Source organism: Populus trichocarpa, chromosome 6 (genome assembly GCF_000002775.5).
Source record: "Populus trichocarpa isolate Nisqually-1 chromosome 6, P.trichocarpa_v4.1, whole genome shotgun sequence".
NCBI classification, from domain to species: domain Eukaryota; kingdom Viridiplantae; phylum Streptophyta; class Magnoliopsida; order Malpighiales; family Salicaceae; genus Populus; species Populus trichocarpa.
In genome coordinates this window covers 22,619,640-22,636,862 of record NC_037290.2, presented here as the reverse complement: position 1 = coordinate 22,636,862, position 17,223 = coordinate 22,619,640, and the positions used below count along the sequence as shown (strand labels likewise).

Below are 17,223 nucleotides of genomic sequence, written 5' to 3'. Positions count from 1 at the left end.
CTCGTGGGAAAGCAGAGAAATTGAGTAATCTAGGTTCTTTTATTTAAATAAGAAGTCTTTTATTGCTGTTATTTTTAAAATTGAATGAACTTGTAATTCCCCTCATTTTTATTTTGTTATTTTCATTCACGTTAACAGTCATTTAGAATAAAAGAAGTGGTAAGTTTTTTAAAAAACTATCTTATCCTTATATTATTTTATCATATTTTATTCAAAATAATCTTTGATATAATTTGTAATATCATTGTACACCACACGTACATGTCTAATATGTAATTGATTTTCTAATTAAAATAACAAATTTATTAAATTTAACAAAATTTCAGCAGTGTTTTTTTTGCATGAAAATTCAATCTAAAATTTTACCCCGCATTAATTTCATAGGAACACATCAACAACACGAACCACATTCAACTCATGCAACCACATCATCCATCATTCCCACAAAATACAATCATAAACATTACACCTCCAATTATAAGGGCTGTAACATAATCATATATTTACAGCTATTCATACTTAAGATAACCATTTATTTTAATACAACATAGTATTATATTGACTTAAAATATACAAAAACAAAATTTAAATATTATAAATTATTACAAAGTTGTACCTAATATAATAATATGACAGAAAGGTAAGGTGTCAGCCATTAAGATAGAGACCATGAGTGAGAAGTTCCTACATATGATACACACTAAATATATAATTCAAATGCATTAATAATATTTAAGTCCATGATTCAACTTTGGCGCTTAATTAAAGAAATTCACACAATTGCTAAACCACTTTACGGATAGTCAATAACAACATTCATTCATTTCCTCCGTGCATAATAATTCATTTGCTTCGTTAAAACACATATATTTTTTTATTATTATTAATATGGGTATCCGGACCAGTTTGCGTGTATCTCGATTAATTTCACGAGCCCTGAAATTAACGACCATGTAAGCCTCCAGTGACCATCATATTAGCAACCATAGAGTTCGAACTTGAGACCACAGGGAGAGCAAACACCTTAGTCTCAAACTCTTACCACTAGGTCACTTACTAGATGGTTAACACATATACTTTAACCTATGAAAATATGACTGATTTTTCATATCTCAAACCCCTTCTCTAGTTTAAATTTTGGATAAGGTTTGTAGAATTATTATTATTGTTTGTTTGTTTTTTAATTTTTAATTTTATTTAACTTAGTCTAATATGGACAACATAATTATGAAAAGTTAATATTTATTAGCTTTTAAGATTAAAAAAAAACTGAATTGATAAATTTTTGAAATTACACACTTAAATAAAAAAAAAATTAAAGTACATCCACTCCAATAAAAAATAAAAGTATGGACATCCTGTTGGAAATAAAGTGAAATTTTCATGATAATGTAACAAAGACACTTGATTAGAAAAAACTTAAAAGTTAAATTAAAGTAGATCCACTACTCCAATAAAAAAATATGTTGTCCAGTACCTTATAGGGTTTGATAATTGCTTGCTGTGTTATATTTTCGAGATATTAAATGATCAATAAAGATTATAACGTGTTAAGAATATTTTTTAAAAATATTTTATTTATCAAGTTAAATTAATTATAACTTTTATGCAATGTACACACATTTTTCATTAAAAAAAAATTGAAATTGAGTTAAGTAAAACACTAACATTTTTAGCATGTGTGAAATTTGTTAAAAAAGTTGATTGATAAAGTTTTCTTTTTAATTAGGAAAACAATTATCACAATTAACAGCCTTGTTTTTTACTAAAAGGAGGGGCTGTCCTGCTTTGTTTTATTAGTAAAGCGGTTTCTTTTTTAATTTATAATTGTTTTTTTTTAGAGCAAATGAGTATTAACTAAAAACAGTTTTTAAATTAAAAAAAATAGCTCAAACAATTATGCCTTGATAAAGCACAGCAAACATATGGTATGCAATTTGAAATATATAGTAAATAACAAGGGGCTTTGAAAATATAATTTAGAAAATACATTTTGGGAATTTTATATATAATCCTATCAGATTTTGAGTTCAGTCCCACCTTCATCAATTCATTATTGAGTCTTTTTTTTATTAAAAGAAGATAATTATAGTAAACCGTAATCATGTCACATAGCCTGCTTTGTTATTAACTAGTCTTGTTCCCATGTATGGCTGTATTGTTTATATATATATATAATGACGTTTGTGTGCTCAAATGGGGGTAGAAAAAAAATATAAACCCTCGGTCTGGATTATGTGATTGGAATAACCCCAAATAAAATAAAAAAAATTATAAAGTTTTTTTTTTTAAAAAAAACATGTGTTAGCTTTTCAAACTCGTTACTCGAGTTATTAAACCCGAAACATCCAATCTAAAAAAATCATGAAATCCACTTCCCAATAAATTAAATATGAAAGGATAAAATTGAAAAAAGATTTTCAATCATACAAAAGAATTTTAAAAAATAACAATTCAAAAAATAATGATCAAAATTAAAATACAAAATAAATGTTATATTTAATTGAAGGGTGAAATAAAAAAAACAATTTAGTTAAAGGACAGAAAAAATAAAAAGAATGAGGATTAAAAATGACATAAAAAATAAAAACAATGTTGTAATTAAAGGGTGAAATTAAAAAGAATAACAATTTTTACAAGAAGGCCATGAAAAAAATTTGAAATAAAAACAACGAAGACCATATTGTAAAATATAATACTATCAATTTGAATTAAATGATGAAATTAAAAACTACTAAAAATTTTATAAAAAGACCAAGAAAAAAAATAGAAATTCAATGAATGAAGACCGTATAGGAGAATATAGTATTTAGTAAATTGAGATTAAATGATGAAATTAAAAATAAATAAAACTTACTATAAAAAAGTAAAGATCACAAATTAAAAATAAAAACAATAAAGATTGAAGTTGAAATACCAACAACCAAGAGGGTCAAGTAATGATTTTTTGGGAAAGAGAGAGAGAAGAAGGGCAAGAAAAAAAAGGTTCACTGCCACCAAACCAAACTATAAATGGTAATATGTGCCGCATCAACATGAAAAGGATATAACGAGACTTCCAACAACAAAATAGAAAGGCATTTTTAGATGCCAAGAGGTAACGAACACACCACCTGAATGGCTCGGCACCTCCCATGTACCTCTAGGTATGCCACACTCGCATGTTTTTTTTTAATTTAGCCAAATATAGAATTGAACCTGAGCTGACTTTGTGATTTCAAAAAAAAAACCATTGTGAAAAGTCAAAAACACCATTTGTCTAAAGTTTTTTTATTTTATTTTAGGGGTTATTTCATCATTTTACTATGCATTTTAATTGTTTGATATTTTTTATATTCATGCAAACACCAAATTGCATCTGAGCTTAAATTATAATAACTGAGAAACTATTGTGAAAATATAAAAATATCCCTTCATATTAGGTTTAATTATTATTTTTTGTTTCAAGTGTATTATGATTGTTTAATTGTGCAATCAAGATGAGAAACTATTTATTTATCTCTATTCTATCTAGTAATGACAAATAGATCATATAAAAAGATTTCAATAGCATTGCAGCCCCATGTTAAGTTTTACGGGTGGAGAGGCAAGAACACTATTATACTATTCCAATTAATAATCTCAATGAGGTTGGAGCTAAAATGATTTTTCATGTCCAATTAACTCTTTTTAATTATAATTTTAATTTTAATTTTTTGTTTTGGAGAAATAGTCAGCTATCCTTTTATCCTTTGGGTCACTCAAAACAATTTAAAAAATTAAACCTAAGAGCTAATTAGAGAGAGATTTGGTCATGTATTTGTTAAATACATTAGCATAATTAACTAATAATTTTTATTGACCAAATTTCGGTTTCACCGTTTAACATTTCAGGGGTTAGGTTTTAAGCAGCTCACAGTTCCTTCTCTTTGGTCTTACACACACACACACACACACACACACACACACACACACGTTAATCTAAATAAAATTATAGTCATTGGAAGAATATTAGTGTCTAAAAAATGAATTGACCAACTGATTAAAAAGCAGGGGTCCCCAATTTTGGGTTAAGTTTCATGAATCTAAAGTTGTGTGGGTGAATTCTTTATTTTTGTGTTAGGTAGTGTTAGAGAATAATATAAATCATATCTTGGATCTTACCTAACAGTTTAAGCTTTTGGGTTGAGTTGGTTCTTTGACATGGTATCAGAGCCTTGATGACCAAGCGGTCACGAGTTCGAATCTCACCATCCTCATTTATTTGATAAAAATTAAGCACAAAGTAATGTGGGTCTGTGCAAGTTTCAAGCCCAAAGGGCTTTCACTTGAGGGGGTGTGTTAGAGAATAATATAAATCATATCTTGGACCTTACCTAACAGCTTAAGCTATTGGGTTGAGATGGTTCTTTGACAGGTAGCAATTGTTTTTAAAGTGTTTTTTATTTTTTAAAAAATTAAAATAATATTTTTATTTTTAAAATTTATTTATTGATATCAGCACATCAAAAAGATCCGGAATCATAAAAAAAAATATTTTAAAGCAAAAAAAAATTAAAAAACTTTTAAAAATATTTTTTAAATACAAAATCAAACATACTCCTAGTCTACTATGTAATGTTAGTTCAACTGTTCCTTTGTGACAAATTTTTAAAATGAATTGACTTCTACATGTTGTTGAATAGCAAGTTCAACATAAAATACAACAAGCATTCTTGCAGCAACGCTAACGTTGTTCGAAAAAACTATGAGAAAACAAAAGTAATACAACAAGTAAGAGTCTTGTGATGCAATATTTTGTGCAAGACCGGCCCTCAATGAGCTCTAACTCCCAGCACTGCCCTTTTCTTTATTCATATCTCTGCCTTTTATTTATTTATTTATTTATTTATTTCCTCGTGACCCAATCTTAAATTGGCTCCATCTTTAGTTTTATTTTGGTTACATTAATTAATTATTCCGTAGGTCCCCATTTTTTTAATGGGAATGTTTTGTGAGTGATGTGCATCTCGGAGTCATCGTGCCCTATATATAAACAAATAGAGTGGCATTTTCTTTCCTTTTTTTAAGCCAGAAAATGGAAATGCTCAGAAAGGAAGTCAACTTAAATAAGTAATGTTAATCATCAGACATTTTATGTGGACAGGGTTTGTCTTATATCTAGACGGCTTAGAACTGATCAAGATCCGTAACTCTGATAATCTGGTTCCACGTGTTAACCAAATACAATAATTTGTTTATATATATATATGTGTGTGTGTGTTTTTTTTTTAAAATCAAATATTGTCACCCCAGTGATAATTTCATCGATAAGATAGAAATTTACTGAATGACGTAAAGAGTAAATTAAAAGGATATTGCCTAACGTATTTTTCAACTTGTTTGAAAGTGTAGTTATGTTTATTTTTTAAAATATTTTTTATTTAAAAATATATATTTTTATAATGCATCAAAATAATCTAAAAACATTAAAAAAATATTAATTTAAAATAAAAAAATAAAAAAAATTAAATTTTTTCAAAAATACTTTTGAAACACAAAACAAAAAAACAGGATTGATTAATTCACACATCCAAACTCACATCAATAAAACAATTTATTTTGAAAATATAACAATATCAATTATATTTGATTATATTTGATTTTCGAAAGAAAAACAAACATAGAAAATCAAGGTTCTTTTTATTTATTTTTATTAACAAACAAACAAAGGTAACACAAGAAACAAACCTTTTTACACGAAAACAGTCCAACTTTTTTTTTTTTTTACATGAAAATACTCCACTTGTTTTTAGAAAATTCATCAGGCTGTTTTTATGCTAGACGAAAATAAGGAAATTTAATACAAGCATTATACTCCTATTATTTTTTATTTTATTTATTTATTTATTTATTTTCTCTACTCTCTTTTTTCTATCAAAATTCTCTCTCTTTTCCCTTGATTTTTTTTATCTCCTCTCCTCTTTTGCTATTTTATTCACTCCCAATTTTTCTAGAATCTTCTCTCTTTTATTCTCTCAAAAAATCTTCTCTCTTTCAAAATTTTCTCTCCCTCCCCCTTCTTTTCATACACCAATTTATAATGCTCCTTCTAGAATTTTCAAATCCAAATATTAAATTCCCTTATTATTACTCTTAATTTCAATTTTGAATATTTTTTTTATTTTGAGATTTAAATTTTAAATCTTTTTTTATTTTGAAACTCAAATTCCAAATCTTTTCTATATTTTAAAACTTAAATTTTAAATATTTCTGATATTGAAATTTTAATTTTAGTTTTTTTTCTTTTTTAAATTAAATTTTAAATCCTTTTAATAACTCTCCTAACCTTCTAAACTTTACTTCGGTCTCTCTTTCTCTTTTCCCCCCCTCTCATTTCACTCACTAACCATTTTTTTTTTTTAATTTTGTTAATTTGAATACGGCAAGAAAAGGACTTAAAATTGCAGATTGGTTGATTTGCATTGTAAATATAATGTTCAAGAGTTTTTTATTTATTTATTATTTTATTTAAAAAAAAAACATGAAGGTCAAAAATGGGCTACGACATTTATAATCTCATTCGATGAGTTGTAATTAATAAAAAAGGATTGACTTTTATGATTTTGAATGTATTACAAAAAAATACATCCTTGGATCGATTTAATAAAACTAATTCAAAAAAAATTATCGCTGTTGAGTTGTAATAATATTCTAATATACAGTACAAGGCTCAACGAATCTATGAATAAATTTAGGGGGGAAAAGTCAGCGACTCAGTAAGCCAAAACTTGGAGGGGGTGTCTATTGGGAAGTGGCATCCCTACATAGATTGACCTATAATAAAGAACTTGGATGTCATTATTTTGACCTGCAACATTTAAAAATGAAAACCCTTTGGCGTACTGCAGGTATGATCACGAAGAATAATATTGTTTGAATTGGAGTTTATTGCAGGTTTCTTAATCTTAAACCGGCTTTATTCAATGCATTATTATACAATAAGCAGAAGCGTGCATAGCTAGCTTGGTGTCCCAGATGAAAAATCATCGGGCCATGATCTAATTCGCACCCTTTTGCCTAAATTTTGATGTACCTAACCTCAGATTTTAGAAAAGTATGGCATGGAGCCTGAAGAGCAGCACTAAGAACATGATGCACTAATGTCACATGGACAATTTCAATAATTTGGCACGTCTTAAAAGTTAAAACACATTTGCCAAAAACCCCTTTGAAAAATCAAGTTATTATACCTTGAAGGTGTGGGATAATAAACTGCTGAAAAACCCCTTTGAAAATGGTAGAAAAAAAATTGCTTGATCTCTGGCAATAACATTTTCCCTTTTTGCATGTGATGAAAAGTACTCATTTTTAGACAAGATAAACAAAAGTGGTGAAACATCAATTACTTGTTTAGTGGCCAAAAAAATATTATTACACACAAGAGTGTGTGTGTGTGTGGAGGGGGGGGGGGGGGTGTGGGGGGGTGGAGGAGCAGCAGTCAGCAAGCATATATTGTATAAGATTTTGGATGGTAAAAAAGGCAATAAAACAGCCAGAATGCAAACGAAGCGAGCAAGATTAAAGCATGGACCACAACAAAGAAGAACCATCGCACTTGAGAAGAAAGAAAAAAAGCGACCAAGCAGAATATATACACAGGAACAAATCTTTTATTTTTTTCTATAATTACTATGTAACATGTAATATTCAATGTTTAGCGTGTGTGTGTGTGTGTATTTAATCAATCTTTAGAATTATTTTTTTCTCATTAATCGCCTTCTCTATCCTCAATACTTTATTTATATGAAATCATTTCTCTGATAAATCAACACGTCTTCGTTAGTTCTTGACCACAGATTAATATATAGAAACAAATTCTATAATTACTATGTAATATTCAATGTTTAGCATGCATATATATATTTAAGTACCGATCCTTAAGATTAATTCTTCTCATTAATTTCCTTTTCTATCGTCAGTACTTTATTTATATAAAATCTTGTATTATTTAAAATCAATTACATTTTATTCGTACAAACTCATTATTCTCCAAATATGAAAATTTCAGAAAACGTTCTCTTTCTCTAATATATAATACAGAAGTGGCAGACAAGGGATGTCGAAATGGATCACAACGTCAAACAGGAAATTGAAGGCTCTTAGCTGACGCCAAAAAAATAATAATAATTCCCTTAAGTCAAAAACCCTCCATTTTCATTTATTTATTTATTTCCCCTAAAAAAATAATCCAAATCAGCCACTATTTAAACCCCCTCCCCCCCTAAACTTTAGCCTCCAAGATCAGACCAAGAAGCGCACACAGTACACACTGCCAAAGAAAAGAGAGCTCTCAAAGGAGAGAGGGTAACCGGTTACCGGAATATTTGACTTGAAATCCAAAAAGAAAAGAAACCCAGTTCGGCGGCGAAGATGATTGCTTACTTAGAGAGATTTATCCACGAGAACGATAGCGAATCCAGACCTAACGACGACGAGAAAGACCAGCTTCCAAACATATGTCACTCTCTAGACCTCCAAGGCACCATCGATTGTGTGGCTACCGGTTTGGCCGGTAAGGATTTCGGCGGCATGTACACATGCGAGCCTCTAGCTCTAATCAGACCAGCAAGTGCCGATGACGTGGCACGTGTAGTTAGAGCAGCTTACCGGTCACCCAATCTGACGGTTGCAGCAAGGGGTAACGGACACTCTATCAACGGGCAAGCCATGAGCGACCGAGGACTTGTCATGGACATGAGGTCCACTGAAGGAAACCATTTTGAGGTTGTAAGAATGAATGGGGAAACCTTCGTCGATGTGTCGGGAGGGGCATTATGGGAAGATGTGTTAAAACGATGCGTTTTGGAGTATAAATTAGCTCCAAGGTCATGGACTGATTACCTTGGTTTAACGGTGGGTGGCACGCTATCTAACGCCGGCGTAAGTGGTCAGGCTTTTCGGTTTGGCCCACAAACGTGCAACGTAGCAGAGTTGGATGTTGTTACTGGTGAAGGACAACTAATGACTTGCAATAAAAATGAAAACAGTGAATTGTTTTTTGGTGCACTTGGTGGTCTTGGCCAGTTCGGTATCGTTACCAGGGCCAGAGTAGTGGTCCAGTCTGCACCAGACATGGTGGGTCTTGATTTCTTTCTTTGCTTCTTAAATTCATCTTGCAAAATTACTCTTCTTTTCATTTTTATGTTTTTGGTGCATGAATTACACGTTTACGTTACGTAATTCTGGTAGAGTTTTGTTAATGTTGTTGTTCCCTTTTGTTCTGATGTGTCTGGGATTAGGTGAGATGGATAAGGGTGGTGTACTCTGAGTTTGAAGACTTTACTCGAGATGCTGAGTGGCTGGTGACCCGTCCAGAGGGCGAGTCATTCGATTATGTTGAAGGGTTCGTGTTTGTGAACAGTGTTGATGACCCTGCAAATGGGTGGCCAACCGTGCCGTTAGACCCGGACCAAGGATTCGACCCAAGCCGTGTCCCTCGAACCGCCGGCTCCGTTCTTTACTGCCTTGAAGCAGCTCTGCATTACCAAAAGACTGACCACCCCTCCACGGTGGACAAGGTAACTCCTCACCAATCTGCTGCATGCATTCTCATAGTAAAAGAGGATGCGACCTAAATCGAGATTTTCCGATTAATGGCTCCTAGGTACTTTGGGTGTCCTGAAGAGTTACTAGAACTTAGAAACTGTGGGCCATTTTGTGGGCAGTTGTGACCCAGTTTTGACCTAGGTGAACAGAATCTGGGCCCGTTAATAGATGTTGACCACCTGTGGGTCACAGGTCCCACATCGAAAACGTGGGGTCCGGTGGCCGGATAGTGAGAAAGTCAAAAGAGCACGAACTCAATTACACGTGTACAGGGCTAAGCTTAAGAGGACGGCTAATTCTCGTCCTTCATACCACAAGGACACCAGCAATTTACTTTACTGCTTATTAATCCACATTGACTACTGCCAAGGAAAGAAACAAAAATGTGTGTGTGTGTATTTTTGAGAATAAAAAAGGGTAATAATTGTAGCGTATACTATAGTCGTCACCTGCTTCCAAATTGAAACTGACCATACGGTATAATGCATCTCTCATTGGATTTTCTGACACGAGAAAGCATGGAAACGCCCGTGTAATCAGTGTGCAATTACGATAATGACACTGTACGGTGCTTCCTGTTACTTTTTGTGGCCACTGGAATGGTTTCTTTCGTATTATGGAAGTTCCGCGAGGGCTAAAATGGGAAGTAGGTATTCCGATGCTGATCATTGAGAGCTTGCTGACGTTTTGGTCCCCACGGTTTCAGAGATGGCCAAGTAGACATCATTTTCTGGAATCTGTAGATCATAATATTATGTCTCTTTGTCCTCCCAAATGACGTGTTTGCCCCTCGTTTTAATCCAAAACTCCTTCAATCAAATCCCCCTTCGCTCATCCTTTCTTGTTTGGTTGTGTTTCAGGCTGTGAACAGCTTGCTTGGGCGGCTAGGATTTATCGAGGATATGAAATTCCAAGTGGATGTGAGCTACGTCGAGTTCCTCTTGCGTGTGAAGCATGCAGAGGAATCCGCTAGGGAAAATGGTACATGGGACGCTCCTCACCCCTGGTTGAATATGTTCGTGTCAAAGAGGGACGTAGCTGATTTTGATCGTGTGGTGTTCAAGAGGATGTTGAAAGAGGGTGTTGGTGGGCCCATACTAGTCTACCCTCTCCTGCGAAGCAAGTAAGTAAATTTTCTCTTCCCACCCATTAATTTGGGAGCCTCTCTGCTAGAGGCGACCCCATCGTCATTACCTCAGTTTGTTATCTTGGTTCCCTCCATGCCTTTACACGTGTAAGTTAGATAAGAAATCTCACGCTGCTGTGAGAGTGACGAGGTTCGGAAACACAGCCTCTTGTTTGAACACGTGTCTTAAAAATAGACAAAAATATGGGTCATGTGGGGTTGTGGCCACTTGGCACCTAGAGTCTAATTCACCTCACCCTTTCAAATCTTATGTCCTATTTTGCTTGACTAATTATAACACGCATCGAGCAAGTCTTTGGAATTTTCGAAGCATTTCAGAAATATTTTTTATTAAAATAACATTTTTAATTTTTAATTTTAGTATATCAAAACAATACAAAGATAATAAAGCAAATCAATTTAAATTTAAACTTTTTAAAAAACAAGATCACGCCGCAAAAACAAACGGAAACGGGTTAGGATTTTTGTGATTGGTTAAATTTTAGCCCATCAAGAGACATTGCTTCTGGTATATAAAAAAAGTATACTGCATATGTAACAAAGTTTTAGAAGAAATGATGCGTTGTTACTAGCAAATCATTGCGTGCAAACGACTTTGTAGTTTCATTTTCTTCCTAGTCTATGCTGCAAAACTCTAATCCTCAGTAAGGAATACATGTTAATTTGCTATTTGTGGGGACAAAGATACGGTAGGGCCTACATCGTGGACAGTTTGTTTTTCTTTTCTAGGCATAAACTTCTTCTTCCCTGGTTGTTTGTAGATGGTGTGAGGTAAAAGAATGGGGGTTTAGGTAAATGTAAGGGAAGAGGGGCTTGTGTTTGTTTGGACTTTGGATGTGAGAGGAGGAAGGGTAATTGCGTCATTGAGGGTTTACTCTTTACGGGGGAGAATGGGATTTTCAAGTGATGTAACATTCACGGTCAGATTAGCTGCTATACGGGAAGACGACAAGGAAATTTATTCGCCAACCTAGCTATAATGACACCATAATTTGTCTGGGCTCCAACAACGATTTTTTGTTTGACTAGATTGCCCCTATAGATGGCAGATTAATGCGTGCTAAGGGGTCTAAACCTTCCAGTCAAGATCCTACCAGCCATGCCAAACACCACCTCCAGGGTCCAGCTGGGGAAACTTGGCCTTGGAAGAAAGAAACATGCACTGGAAATCTTAAAAAAGAAAATTGGACTCGTTCTGTCCAAGCCGTTTAAAGGATGAGGCTGTGACAGGCAATCTTATCCGTGATGTTATTTCTTTCTTTCCCTGATACATACATACATGCATGTATAGCTAAGTGTTGTTATTGTCTTGTTGAAAAGAGGGTTTTTTTTTGTTATAATATTGTTGGAAAAGTATGGTTAAAAGTTTATGGTTCAAGTTGAATTCAAGAAGATATGATTGTATTGGCCAGAGTTCATAGCATCAGACACTTGTGTTTGCTTGAATGGCTGAGGTACAATTTTAAGTGTCTTAACCCTTCCCCATGCCCATTTTGTTTTCCTCTACCCTGGAATCCAATGTCCAATAATGTTGCTTTTATCAGCACATACTAAAAAGTTGATTGTTTTTTGTCACTTTGGAGCTATAAAGCAAAAGGCAAATGAGTACTCATCTCAATTGGGTTTGATGAGTGGTTAGGACTTGGGATATGAATGTATGTGTGGCAAATCAATGATTCCGAATTAATCTAAATGTTTGCCATCCAAATAATTCTTCCCTTAACTTACCCTTTGTGCGTAGGTGGGACGACCGGACATCTGTGGTGTTACCAGCGGAAGGGGAAATCTTTTACTTGGTGGCATTGCTCCGATTCACCATGCCATGCCCAAAGGCCCCTTCTGCCGAGAAATTGGTGTCTCAAAACAGAGAGATTGTCCAATTTTGTGTCAAGGAAGGTCTCGACTTCAAATTGTACCTCCCTCACTACCAATCTGAAGAGGAATGGAAAAGACACTTTGGAAGTCAGTGGTCAAGATTTGTTGAGAGGAAGGCCAGTTTCGATCCCCTGGCCATTCTCGCACCAGGCCAAAAAATATTCAAGAGGATCTCCCAACTCTAGCTCGGTCAATTGATAATAAATATCGATCGATCGGTTTTACATCTCAATTGTAATTTTCCTAGAATGTATTCTGCTCCCAGCTAGCTAGCTAGCTTGTGCTCGTCAATCAGTGCTCTTGCATGCCTCCAATATTGCAAATCAGTTGATAAACAATATTGTTGGAGCAATGTAAAGGAATATTTCGGGAGAGAGAAGAAAAATTAAAAATTAAATTGATCCCTTTTATAATTAATTATCCTTCTCAAAGATAAAGCCAACAGCAAGGGGTTAAAAAAAATAAAAAATAAATAAATCAAAGACTGTTTGCCTTCACGAGTTGTTCATCGTGATTTGACTAGTTGTGATCTTGGCTTAATAAAGCGGCCAAGATCACCATCCCAACTTAACCATCGCTTCTTATAAAAACATTATACAAACAATAATGGCCTCAATGGGTACGTTGTGTCTCTATCATATGCTATAATGCCTTCAATCCAATCGAAATAGACCATCTCCTAATATGTCTTTGATGTTTTCGGTTCTGGATTATTTGACTCCCTGTATATTCTGCGCGATTCAATGGTCAAATATTCTATCTTTCAATCACAAGAAGATAGAAAAAAAGAAAGAAAAAGAAAAAGAAAGTGACGAGGCCGATTAGGCTTGGAATTAGGTAGTATCCGATTCTCTTTGCATGCAAAAGATCAAATGCAAAAAGCTTCCACTTTTCTGTTAAACGATTTTGGTTCTTCTTTCTCTAATGACCTAGCTAGATCGGCCTTTTGTCTGGTTTCATGCGAAATCAAATCTACTTGGCTTCTCCACTTCTAAACTTTTTTCCTTTCTGCTAGCTCTTCTAAAAAGTAGAGAAAAGATACAAAACTGAGTGGCTCCAAAGTAGAAGCAATTATAAGATCATGATTTCTTGTAGGAAGCACTGGCTAATCGACTCTCGTTTTAACCCATGCAAAGTAATCTACGTTCTTTGCCTTTGGTAAACGTGTCCTCCTCGAACGTGGTGTGCCCTTTAAGAGAATTAAAGTAACTATGGAGGGGGAACTATTTTAACCACTCCTCCTAGCATGGTGTTCGAAGTTCTCAAGCATTAATTAGATTAACAATTATCGGAGATTTTACTGATGTTTTTCTTTTAGATCTTAGGCTTTTTTTTTCTTTCTAGTGAAGATATTGTTGTGGTCCGAGAGGCCTCTCAGTTGTTTTCTCAAATTAATTAACATATTTTAAAAAGAAATTGATCAAAATTTAGAACTAATGTCTCTCTTTTTTTCCTTTTTTTGTCCTAAACATTTCGATTTCGAAGATTTTCTTTATAATTGAAAAGAAGAGGAAATTAACGTACATGCTATAAAGAAAAACCCTCATATCTTCCTCTCTTTTCTTCCTAGCCTTGATCCCCTCTCTTCTCAAACGCAGCTCCTTAATTACAAGATCTTCAATGCTTTAATTGTGATTTAAAACCCTTCGAGGAGCATACATGGACTATACATCTATCTATAACAAAATCAAGTCTCCCCCTTGAATCCTTTCTTCTTTCGAAAAAGATGATTAACTAAAGGGAGGGGGGGGGAAACTGAAAAGGTCTTCGATACATACTTTTTGTCATGTGAATTGTCTACTTTAAAGGAAGCGTAATAAACAAACAAAAACTATACTAGAAAAGCGCACACATTAGATTTCCAGGAATCAAACTGGCTCCAGTTGATCAGTTTTACAAGTATTCACTTGGCATTATCCTAACTAAACCATCAATCTTGATTTCAAATGAAATTTCTTCTTCTTCTTTTGACCATGAATCATCCGGTTTTAGCCAGCAGTTTGAAAAACCAAGGACTCCACAAGTTGGGATAGGCTTGATTTCCTGTGCGCATATATATATATATATAGACACACACACACACACACACACAAAGACTTCTTGTCGTATGGTGACCTTTACAGTTGGAGCCATGATTTCTCATGACGTCTCATCTTCGAGATATATACATGCATTAAAATTTCAAAACTCTGGTCCACACCCTCATCCATCCCCGACCCAAAGTTTTCTTCTACGAATGAACTAATTTTCGATACCCAAAAAAACAAAAAACATAAAATTAAGAACTGATTGGAATTGAGGGCCATGCCAAGTCATTTTGACAAACAAGCTAAAAAATTATCAAATTCATCGTGGTGGGCGAGATAGTCAAGCTCCCAGTGTCCCTAAAGGCTTTCTAAGGGTCGTAGCAAAGCTTACGACATGAATATTACCATCAGCTAGCCTAACCTCTCTGTCAGATCCACGTGGAAGTCCGAAGTCTTATTACCATCAGCTAGCCTAACCTCTCTGTCAGATCCACGTGGAAGTCCGAAGTCTTATTACCATCAGCTAGCCTAACCTCTCTGTCAGATCCACGTGGAAGTCCGAAGTCTTCTTCCAAGAACATGTTTCCTTTTCATAAGTGCAAAACATAAACGACTTCCCAAGAAGCGTTACTCTGGTGTGGGGCTGCACATGGAAGAAATACTTGGAGCTCACAGGTATGTTTATGTATTTGCAAATTATTAAATAAACACTCCAAAATTCTTATTTCCCATTAAATTCAATATCATTGTGAATATATTGCGAAGGAAGCACCCCAAAAAAATATATTATAGTAACTTTAGCTTTTGACACAGATAAATAATAATATCATTGTTAACATGTATATATATATATATATATTATTTAATATTGACATTTTTTTATTTTTTAGATTGGATGTTAATACTGATTTTCATATTTAGTTTCAACTGTGATTTTATTTTTAAAATCTGGTCACAATTTCTTTTTGATATTCAATTTAACTTCGGTGGTTTCTCTATGTTTTTTAGTTCTAAATTTAAAGAATAAATTTTGGAATCAGATTTCAAATAAATGATAAAATTGATTTGAAATAATATGAAACTAAATATGAAAATCAGTATTAACATCCAATCTAAAAAAAAAAATGTCAATATTAAATAATATATATATACACATAAACTACTAAAGATTATATATATATATATATATATATATATAAATTTGAAATTACAACTTTAGGCTTGTAATCAGGTTCTTGGGTGTTGGAGATTAGGTTGAATAGAAAATTTTTAAATTAATTTTTATTTTAAATTAATTTTTTTATGATTTTAAATAATTTTAATATATTGATGTTAAAAATAAATTTTAAAAATAAAAAATGTATATTATTTTAATATATTTTTAAATAAAAAACAATTTAAAAAATAATTTGTACTTAAACTTATCACTTGATGTCCATTGTAGATTTTACAACCCGGTGCAAGTGATGTTAAAAATGGGTTGTTGTAGTGGGCTCTGATGTCATTAAGTGCTAGCCCATTGGGTGCGATATGGATCGATAAATATAAATAGGACCAGGAATTGGGCCTGGAGGGAGGGTTAATATACATTGATAAAACAAGCTCTTGCAACGTTTGATCTACTTTTATTTCGAATGTTGATCCAATATCATTTTAATTATAACAGCACAATATAAAAGATCTCACCTAATAATAAAGATGCAAGTATTTTCAAAGTATTACCAAAATTACTCCATTTATAAAAGCAGTTGTTGCGCAAAATATTACCAAAACGAGCAAGATAGCATCCAAATTCAGCTTGGGCCATTTTGAAGTTCTATTTTTTAAAACATTTAAAAATAAATTGTTTTAGATTAATTTTTTTATATTTTAAGATTTTTTTGATGTGCTACTATCAAAATTAATTTTTAAAAAAATAAAAAATTTATATTATTTTGATGCATTTTCGAGTAAATAGTATTTTGAACTTCAACCGTTACCACACTTTCAAACACTCTCTAAGTCAATTCTAGCCTTTTTTCAAGTCTTTTTGGGTATTGTGGTAATAGTTGTTTTTCAAAGTGTTTTTTTATTTAAAATGTATTAAAATAAAAAAATTTATTTCTTTAAAAAATTATTAGTAACATCAGTATATTAAAATGAGTTAAAAATATAAAAAAAAAAAACAAGGCTTGATTTTTCTTTAAGTTTGCCTAACCAATTAGATTCACATGACCCTCGTACACATGTTCAACCTGCACAATCTTTCTGTACATGTATGCGCACCCAAATGACCCTGTGCTTGAACTTCTACTCTTTTCTATGTCTATAGTAATGATTCTCAACAAAAACACAGGCCCGCCTATTATGAATTGAAATTATCCATTTTTCCTGCTTATTTCAATTAATGATTGTCTCCGCCTTTCATTCAAAATGCACGCTACTAATAAAAAAATCATGCCATTCTTTTTTAGAAGATCAATTTTTTATGATAATATTATAGGATAATAATGTATTATCCTAATATGCAAGATTTTCTCACTGGTATTGAATGAAAATAAAATATTTATTTTCTTAATTTTTTTAATTGTTGTTTTTTTATATTTTTTTCAGATTTATTATTTTCAT

The 17,223-nt window shown here is 32.7% G+C and overlaps 1 protein-coding gene across 1 annotated transcript; it reads left to right on the top strand.

The window, feature by feature from the left end:
• The first annotated feature begins 8,219 nt into the window (after positions 1-8,219).
• On the top strand, positions 8,220-13,006 carry LOC7492296 (cytokinin dehydrogenase 7). Its single transcript, XM_002309432.4, has 4 exons — positions 8,220-9,096; positions 9,261-9,539; positions 10,428-10,690; positions 12,456-13,006. The coding sequence occupies exons 1-4, from the start codon at positions 8,392-8,394 to the stop codon at positions 12,772-12,774; spliced, it is 1,566 nt and encodes a 521-aa protein (XP_002309468.1). The 5' UTR covers positions 8,220-8,391; the 3' UTR covers positions 12,775-13,006.
• The last annotated feature ends 4,217 nt before the right edge of the window (positions 13,007-17,223 follow it).